Source organism: Heptranchias perlo, chromosome 44 (genome assembly GCF_035084215.1).
Source record: "Heptranchias perlo isolate sHepPer1 chromosome 44, sHepPer1.hap1, whole genome shotgun sequence".
Classification (NCBI taxonomy): Eukaryota; Metazoa; Chordata; class Chondrichthyes; order Hexanchiformes; family Hexanchidae; genus Heptranchias; species Heptranchias perlo.
This window is the reverse complement of record NC_090368.1, coordinates 946,220-955,832: the sequence shown is the minus strand read 5'-3', so window position 1 is coordinate 955,832 and position 9,613 is coordinate 946,220. Positions and strand designations below refer to the sequence as shown.

Sequence of the window (9,613 nt, the reverse complement as noted above, 5' to 3'; positions counted from 1 at the left end):
TGATCCCCGGGCCCCCCCAGTGATCCCCGGCCCCCAGTGATCCCCGGGCCCCAGTGATCCCCGGCCCCCAGTGATCCCCGGCCCCCAGTGATCCCCGTGCCCCGGGCTCCCCTCACGATCCCCGGACACTCCACCCGCCGCACGGATTCCCGCGCTCGCGCCTGCGCAGTCAGCAGCCGGTGTCACGCAGGATTCTGGGTAGCCGCGCGGCGCATGCGCGCTCGCTTCCCCCGGCCGGGAACTACAAATCCCTTCGGGCTTTGCGGGTGTGCGCAGGCGCGTTGGCTGCAAATTGAGCGCCGGTCCCGGGCAGTTGCGGAGGGTGAGCGGCCGCGGGGGGAGACGGCGGGCGAGCGGGGGGCGGGCGGGGGGCGGGGGGCGGGGCGCGGGCGGGGCGCGGGGGACCCGGAGGAGGCGCCGTTGGACGCTCGGCCTCTGCCGCCGGCTCTTTGGTTTCTTCCGGTTCCATCCATTGTGCAGTTGGAATTCTGCCCTTCGCCCGGACCCGTCCCCGGGCAACACCGGGAGTCAGCGGGGGAACAGGTAGGAGAGGCCGGGCCGGGCCCCCCGTCCCCCTCACCCCCGGGCCGGGCCGGGCCCCCGTCCCCCTCACCCCCGGGCCGGGCCGGGCCCCCGTCCCCCTCACCCCCGGGCCGGGCCGGGCCCCCCGTCCCCCTCACCCCCGGGCCGGGCCGGGCCCCCGTCCCCCTCACCCCCGGGCCGGGCCGGGCCCCCGTCCCCCTCACCCCCGGGCCGGGCCGGGCCCCCCGTCCCCCTCACCCCCGGGCCGGGCCGGGCCCCCGTCCCCCTCACCCCCGGGCCGGGCCGGGCCCCCGTCCCCCTCACCCCCGGGCCGGGCCGGGCCCCCGTCCCCCTCACCCCCGGGCCGGGCCGGGCCCCCGTCCCCCTCACCCCCGGGCCGGGCCGGGCCCCCGTCCCCCTCACCCCCGGGCCGGGCCGGGCCCCCGTCCCCCTCACCCCCGGGCCGGGCCGGGCCCCCGTCCCCCTCACCCCCGGGCCGGGCCGGGCCCCCGTCCCCCTCACCCCCGGGCCGGGCCGGGCCCCCGTCCCCCTCACCCCCGGGCCGGGCCGGGCCCCCGTCCCCCTCACCCCCGGGCCGGGCCCCCCGTCCCCCTCACCGCCGGGCCGGGCCCCCCGTCCCCCTCACCCCCGGGCCGGGCCGGGCCCCCCGTCCCCCTCACCCCCGGGCCGGGCCGGGCCCCCCGTCCCCCTCACCCCCGGGCCGGGCCGCCGTCCCCCTCACCCCCGGGCCGGGCCGGGCCCCCCGTCCCCCTCACCCCCGGGCCGGGCCCCCGTCCCCCTCACCCCCGGGCCGGGCCGGGCCGCCGTCCCCCTCACCCCCGGGCCGGGCCGGGCCGCCGTCCCCCTCACCCCCGGGCCGGGCCCCCCGTCCCCCTCACCCCCGGGCCGGGCCCCCCGTCCCCCTCACCCCCGGGCCGGGCCCCCCTGACCATCTGAGGGTGTTGGGAGTTGACCCCGGTTGAATTTGGTGCCACAAATAACACCTCAGGCGTGAGGCTGCGAGAAATCCGAGCCCCAGGCCTCCGCCTCCGGCCTCCTCTCCCCCGCCCCCCGCTCTGACGGTGATTGGGGCCCGGGGAGTGGGGAGCGAGGTCGTCTCGGCCGAGGCGGTGGGGTCACCAACTCTGGCTGGAGGTTTCATCACGACCTCCGACCTCCCCACACACCGGAGGGGAGGGGGACGGAGGGAGGGGGATGAGGGGGACGGAGGGAGGGCGACGAGGGGGACGGAGGGAGGGGGACGAGGGGGACGGAGGGAGGGGGACGAGGGGGACGGAGGGAGACGGACGGAGGGAGGGGGACGAGGGGGACGGAGGGAGGGGGACGGAGGGAGGGGGACGAGGGGGACGGAGGGAGGGCGACGAGGGGGACGGAGGGAGGGGGACGAGGGGGACGGAGGGAGGGGGACGAGGGGGACGGAGGGAGACGGACGGAGGGAGGGGGACGAGGGGGACGGAGGGAGGGGGACGGAGGGAGGGGGACGAGGGGGACGGAGGGAGGGCGACGAGGGGGACGGAGGGAGGGCGATGAGGGAGGGGGATGAGGGGGACGGAGGGTGATGGGGGACGGAGGGTGATGGGGGACGGAGGGTGATGGGGGACGGAGGGGAGGGGGACGGAGGGTGATGGGGGAATCACCTCGTGTAGTCGCTGCGTTAGCCCCTCTGTGCCTCTCTGACCAGTCTCTCTGTTTGTCAGCAGGTGTCGAAGCCTCCGAGGTTGGATGAGTTTCCTTGTGAAGCTGCTCCGTTCCGCGCCGGCCCTGAGCTCGAGACCGGCGTCAGCTGCAGCCGCCTGTGCCATGGCGCGGCCCGTGGAGAGCGCCATCCACACGAAGCTGGTGCAGAGCCTGGCGCCCACACACCTGCAGGTCGTCAACGAAAGCCACATGCACGCGGTGCCAGCAAACTCCGAGACCCACTTCAAGGTGGTGGTGGTGAGCGAGAGGTTCGAGGGCATGCCCCTGCTCCAGAGGCACCGGCTGGTCAACGAGGCACTGAAGGAGGAGCTGGCATCAAGTGTCCACGCCCTCTCCATCCAAGCACGGACCCCCCGACAGTGGGGAGCAGAGCCCCACGTCGACAAGAGCCCAGCCTGCATGGGGGGGTCCAAACACGACCAACACATGGAGACCAAATTGGGAGCGTCCCCCAAAGAGTGAGGGGAGCTCGGCTGGTGACGCGGGTCCGTGGCGACCATGGAGACTGAAGCTGCCCACTTAGTGAGGGAGACGGAGTTACCGCTTCACGACAGACTTCTAGAATGTTCCGACAAAACAAAGCTTTTCCTTTCATTTGAACGCAAGGTCCTTCTTTGAAAATGGCAGGCTGAAAATAAATCTGTTTTCTCTGCAGTTTCTTTAATATCTATCATAGAATGATACATCACAGAAGGAGGCCATTTGGCCCATCGTGCTTGTGTGCTAGCTCTTTGCAACAGCTATCCAATTAGTCCCCCCCTGCCCTTTCCCCAGAGCCCTGCAAATTTCTCCCTTCAAGTATTTCTCCAATTCCCCTTTTGAAAGTTATTATTGAATCTGCTTCCACCGCCCTATCAGGCAGCGCATTCCAGATCAGAACTCATATATAAAAAAAATTCTCCTCATCTCCCCCTCTGATTCTTTTGCCAATTCCCTTAAATCTGTGTCCTCTGGTTTACCGACCCTCCTGCCACTAGAAACAGTTTCTCCTTATTTACTCTCTCGAAACCCCTCATGATTTTGAACACCTCGATTAAATCTCCCCTTAACCTACTCTGCCCCAAGGAGAACAATCCCAGATTCTCCAGTCTCTCCACATAACTGAAGTCCTTCGTTGAAATCACCTACACAAGTTTAAAAAAGTAACTGTTTATTTAGCGTTGAATTTCTCTCCCAGGTGGTGGGTGTGTGAAATGAGATAGCGACAGGATATTGGTGCTCTGGGGTGCTGGTGAGACCACACCTGGAGTACTGCGTACAGTTCTGGTGCCCTTATTTAAGGAAGGACATACTTGCATTGGAGGCAGTTCAGAGAAGGTTCACTAGGTTGATTCCGGGTATGGAAGGGTTGTCTTATGAGGAAAGATTGAACAGGTTGGGTCTATACTCATTGGAGTTTAGAAGAATGAGAGAAGATCTTATTGAAACATATAAGATTCTGAGGGGACTCGATAGGGTAGATGCTGAGAGGATGTTACCCCTCATGGGGGAATCTAAAACTAGGGGGTATAGTCTCAGAATAAGGGGTCGCCCGTTTAAGATGGAAATGAGGAGGAATTTCTTCTCCCAGAGGGTCGTGAATCTTTGGAATTCTTTACCCCAAAAAGCTGTGGAGGCTGAGTCATTGAATACATTCAAGGCTGAGTTAGACAAATTTTTGATCAGCGAGGGAGTCAAAGGATATGGGGAAAAGGCGGGAAAGTGGAGTTGAGGTAAAAATCAGATCAACCATGATCTCATCAAATGGCGGAGCAGGCTCAAGGGGCCGAATGGCCTACTCCTGCTCCTATCTCTTATGGTTTTATTGGACTCTAAGGAGCACAGCCAGTGTCCAGCAGGGATCAGAGCCTGATTCTTCCATTCCTAACCCAGGGTACTCGGCTCAACTGTAGCTCCACCCCCTACCCCAGCTGAGACCAGTAAACCCAGCACAGACCTGGGATGGATCAGTGACTCGGTGTCTTCATCAGCTGTGCGATTGGGGAGCTGCTGTATGCTGGAGTTTTGGGCCATCTTAGACCCGGCTGTCTCTTCCCCAGCCCAACACTTACTGTCTGGGCTCACGTCTGAAGCATGGGCCGTTCGGATGAGGTACTGGCGGGTGCCCATCCTCCCCCCTGGAACCAGTCCCCCAGCAAGAAGAGGGGGAGAGGGAGAAGTGAGACAGGACAGAGACGCTCCAAAAAGATTGCTGTATTGACTGCTCCCAGTGACTCTGATGGTCCGCAGTTCCTTTTATTTATTTTATTACAGTTTAGAATAGATTATTGGCCTTTTTTTCTTTTTTAAATATAATACAAAACAGATAAAATTCAGACACACTACAATTATACTCTATTATATCTGAAACTATACAGCTAGCCTCCATGTATCACGGGTTTACACAGACAGTAATGGAAGCGTCCAAGTACAAGGAATAGTTGCACAACTGCACAGAACGAGTTACACACGCACACTGGTTCCTAAAACTACGGCATTCACAAGTCAGAACAAACCTCTCACCAGAGAATTAAAATGAGACGCTGAGTAGAAAAATATTTGGCGATTGACCACGGGTCAGTCCATACAACAACCACAAAGCCACTGATTGTCACCACATCAGCCGACGGTGGCTTAAGGAAGCAACGAGGGAAGGGGAGGGTTCCAGAGATCAGTCAGTCTGAGGGCATTGGGCTAATCCAGGCACACAGAATCTGTCAAAGGAAACCGTCCGTCACAGCTACCAGTCTTCAGCGAGTCGGGGGGAAGGTGCCTCTGGTGTACTTTGGAGGCAGTGAACGGGGAGGTAATTGAGAGAGGAGAGGAGCAAGTTTTGTAAATGTAAAGGTTCATTATTGGTACAAGTTTTTTCTTTAAAATGGCCAGTCGACTGAGGGATTTCAGGTTTGGTGCAAATGGGAACTTGGATTTGGTGTGGACCAGAATCTTGGAGATTCCAGGTTTGGTGTGGACCAGAATCTTGGAGATTCCAGGTTTGGTGTGGACCAGAATCTTGGTGATTTCAGGTTTGGTGTGGACCAGAATCTTGGTGATTTCGGGTTTGGTGTGGACCAGAATCTTGGAGATTCCAGGTTTGGTGTGGACCAGAATCTTGGTGATTTCAGGTTTGATGTGGACCAGAATCTTGGTGATTTCAGGTTTGATGTGGACCAGAATCTTGGTGATTTCAGGTTTGGTGTGGACCAGAATCTTGGTGATTTCAGGTTTGATGTGGACCAGAATCTTGGTGATTTCAGGTTTGATGTGGACCAGAATCTTGGTGATTTCAGGTTTGATGTGGACCAGAATCTTGGTGATTTCAGGTTTGGTGTGGACCAGAATCTTGGTGATTTCAGGTTTGGTGTGGACCAGAATCTTGGTGATTTCAGGTTTGGTGTGGACCAGAATCTTGGTGATTTCAGGTTTGGTGTGGACCAGAATCTTGGTGATTTCAGGTTTGGTGTGGACCAGAATCTTGGTGATTTCAGGTTTGGTGTGGACCAGAATCTTGGTGATTTCAGGTTTGGTGTGGACCAGAAACTCTGATTTCCTAAAAATGCGAATTTTGCAACTGATTATGATTTTAAAATATTTTCTTTCCCCACCCTCAGGATACGGACGTCTGGAGCGAGACGGTCAGTGTCAGTCCAGGGTTTCCGGTAACCAGACTCGAAGACGGTCAGTGTCAGTCCAGGGTGACCGGTGACCAGACTCGGAGACGGTCAGTGTCAGTCCAGGGTGACCGGTGACCAGACTCGGAGACGGTCAGTGTCAGTCCAGGGTTTCCGGTAACCAGACTCGAAGACGGTCAGTGTCAGTCCAGGGTGACCGGTGACCAGACTCGGAGACGGTCAGTGTCAGTCCAGGGTGACCGGTGACCAGACTCGGAGACGGTCAGTGTCAGTCCAGGGTTTCCGGTGACCAGACTCGGAGACGGTCAGTGTCAGTCCAGGGTTTCCGGTGACCAGACTCGGAGACGGTCAGTGTCAGTCCAGGGTGTCCAGTGACCAGACTCGGAGACGGTCAGTGTCAGTCCAGGGTGTCCAGTGACCAGACCCGGAGACGGTCAGTGTCAGTCCAGTGTGACCGGTGACCAGACTCGGAGACGGTCAGTGTCAGTCCAGTGTGACCGGTGACCAGACCCGGAGACGGTCAGTGTCGTTCCAGGGTGTCCGGTGACCAGACCCAGAGACGGTCAGTGTCGGTCCAGTGTGACCGGTGACCAGACTCGGAGACGGTCAGTGTCAGTCCAGTGTGACCGGTGACCAGACTCGGAGACGGTCAGTGTCAGTCCAGTGTGACCGGTGACCAGACCCAGAGACGGTCAGTGTCGGTCCAGTGTGACCGGTGACCAGACTCGGAGACGGTCAGTGTCAGTCCAGTGTGACCGGTGACCAGAATCGGAGACGGTCAGTGTCGGTCCAGGGTGTCCAGTGACCAGACTCGGAGACGGTCAGTGTCAGTCCAGGGTGTCCGGTGACCAGACTCGGAGACGGTCAGTGTCGGTCCAGGGTGTCCGGTGACCAGACTCGGAGACGGTCAGTGTCGGTCCAGAGTGACCGGTGACCAGACTCGGAGACGGTCAGTGTCGGTCCAGTGTGACCGGTGACCAGACCCGGAGACGGTCAGTGTCGGTCCAGTGTGACCGGTGACCAGACTCGGAGACGGTCAGTGTCAGTCCAGGGTGTCCAGTGACCAGACTCGGAGACGGTCAGTGTCAGTCCAGGGTGTCCAGTGACCAGACTCGGAGACGGTCAGTGTCGGTCCAGTGTGACCGGTGACCAGACTCGGAGACGGTCAGTGTCGGTCCAGAGTGACCGGTGACCAGACTCAGAGACTGGGATAATGAAATGAGACTCTGTTCTGACCCAAAACTATCTTTTCTATCAAGACAGTTTAGTGGAATGTATTTTTTCTAAATGCAGAACCTTAAAATGAGAGCCGGGCCGTTCAGGGGAGATGTCAGGAAGCACCTCACACAAAGGGGAGTGGGAATCTGGAACTCTCTCCCCAAAAAGCTGCTCAGGACGGGGGTCAATTGGAGCTTTCAGGACTGAGATTGATGGATTTTTGTTGGGTGAGGGGATTGAGGGTGAGGGGATTGAGGGTGAGGGAATTGAGGGTGAGGGGATTGAGGGTGAGGGGATTGAGGGTGAGGGGATTGAGGGTGAGGGGATTGAGGGTGAGGGGATTGAGGGTGAGGGAACCAAGGCCGGTAAATGGAGTTCAGATCCAGATCAGCCATGATCTAACGGAATGGCAGAACAGGCTTGAGGGGCCGAATGGGTCTGGTTAGCGATTGTCGGTTAATTGGGTCTGGATAGAGATTGTCGGTTAGTTGGGTCTGGTTAGCGATTGTCAGTTAGTTGGGTCTGGTTAGGGATTGTCGGTTAGTTGGGTCTGGTTAGGGATTGTCGGTTAGTTGGGTCTGGTTAGGGATTGTCGGTTAGTTGGGTCTGGTTAGCGATTGTCGGTTAGTTGGGTCTGGTTAGGGATTGTCGGTTAGTTGGGTCTGGTTAGGGATTGTCGGTTAGTTGGGTCTGGTTAGGGATTGTCGGTTAGTTGGGTCTGGTTAGGGATTGTCGGTTAGTTGGGTCTGGTTTGGGATTGTCGGTTAGTTGGGTCTGGTTAGGGATTGTCGGTTAGTTGGGTCTGGTTAGGGATTGTCCGTTTGTTGGGTCTGGTTAGGGATTGTCGGTTAGTTGGGTCTGGTTAGGGATTGTCCGTTTGTTGGGTCTGGTTAGGGATTGTCGGTTAGTTGGGTCTGGTTAGGGATTGTCCGTTTGTTGGGTCTGGTTAGGGATTGTCGGTTAGTTGGGTCTGGTTAGGGATTGTCCGTTTGTTGGGTCTGGTTAGGGATTGTCCGTTTGTTGGGTCTGGTTAGGGATTGTTGGTTAGTTGGGTCTGGTTAGGGATTGTCGGTTAGTTGGGTCTGGTTAGCGATTGTCGGTTAGTTGGGTCTGGTTAGGGATTGTCGGTTAGTTGGGTCTGGTTAGGGATTGTCGGTTAGTTGGGTCTGGTTAGCGATTGTCGGTTAGTTGGGTCTGGTTAGCGATTGTCGGTGTCGGTTAGTTGGGTCTGGTTAGCGATTGTCGGTTAGTTGGGTCTGGTTAGGGATTGTCGGTTAGTTAGGTCTGGTTAGGGATTGTCCATTAGTTGGGTCTGGTTAGGGATTGTCGGCTAGTTAGGTCTGGTTAGGGATTGTCCGTTAGTTGAGTCTGATTAGGGATTGTCGGTTAGTTGGGTCTGGTTAGGGATTGTCGGTTAGTTGGGTCTGGTTAGGGATTGTCGGTTAGTTGGGTCTGGTTAGGGATTGTCGGTTAGTTGAGTCTGATTAGGGATTGTCGGTTAGTTAGGTCTGGTTTGGGATTGTCGGTTAGTTGGGTCTGGTTAGGGATTGTCGGTTAGTTGGGTCTGGTTAGCGATTGTCGGTTAGTTGGGTCTGGTTAGGGATTGTCCGTTTGTTGGGTCTGGTTAGGGATTGTCGGTTAGTTGGGTCTGGTTAGGGATTGTCGGTTAGTTGGGTCTGGTTAGGGATTGTCGGTTAGTTGGGTCTGGTTTGGGATTGTCGGTTAGTTGGGTCTGGTTAGGGATTGTCAGTTAGTTAGGTCTGGTTAGGGATTGTCCATTAGTTGGGTCTGGTTAGGGATTGTCGGTTAGTTGGGTCTAGTTAGTGATTGTCGGTTAGTTGGGTCTGGTTAGGGATTGTCGGTTAGTTGGGTCTGGTTAGGGATTGTCAGTTGGGTCTGGTTAGGGATTGTCGGTTAGTTGGGTCTGGTTAGGGATTGTCAGTTGGGTCTGGTTAGGGATTGTCGGTTAGTTGGGTCTGGTTAGGGATTGTCGGTTAGTTGGGTCTGGTTAGGGATTGTCGGTTAGTTGGGTCTGATTAGGGATTGTCGGTTAGTTGGGTCTGGTTAGGGATTGTCGGTTAGTTGAGTCTGATTAGGGATTGTCGGTTAGTTGGGTCTGGTTAGGGATTGTCGGTTAGTTGAGTCTGATTAGGGATTGTCGGTTAGTTGGGTCTGGTTAGGGATTGTCAGTTAGTTGGGTCTGGTTAGGGATTGTCGGTTAGTTGGGTCTGGTTAGGGATTGTCGGTTAGTTAGGTCTGGTTTGGGATTGTCGGTTAGTTGGGTCTGGTTAGGGATTGTCGGTTAGTTGGGTCTGGTTAGCGATTGTCGGTTAGTTGAGTCTGATTAGGGATTGTCGGTTAGTTGGGTCTGGTTAGGGATTGTCGGTTAGTTGGGTCTGGTTAGGGATTGTCGGTTAGTTGGGTCTGGTTAGGGATTGTCGGTTAGTTGGGTCTGGTTAGGGATTGTCGGTTAGTTGGGTCTGGTTAGGGATTGTCGGTTAGTTGGGTCTGGTTTGGGATTGTCGGTTAGTTGGGTCTGGTTA

General features: G+C 57.6%; 1 protein-coding gene across 2 annotated transcripts; it reads left to right on the top strand.

Annotated features, from left to right (window-relative positions):
- The first annotated feature begins 218 nt into the window (after nt 1–218).
- Nucleotides 219–3,401, top strand: LOC137306732 (bolA-like protein 1). Of its 2 annotated transcripts, none has more exons than XM_067976097.1 (2): nt 219–322; nt 2,244–3,401. In XM_067976097.1, exon 2 carries the CDS (start codon nt 2,266–2,268, stop codon nt 2,701–2,703), a length of 438 nt encoding a protein of 145 aa, XP_067832198.1. In that variant the 5' UTR covers nt 219–322; nt 2,244–2,265; the 3' UTR covers nt 2,704–3,401. The 2 variants fall into 2 exon arrangements, with proteins under 2 accessions (XP_067832198.1, XP_067832197.1); XM_067976096.1 differs by lacking the exon at nt 219–322 and adding an exon at nt 389–543.
- Nucleotides 3,402–9,613: the final 6,212 nt, after the last annotated feature.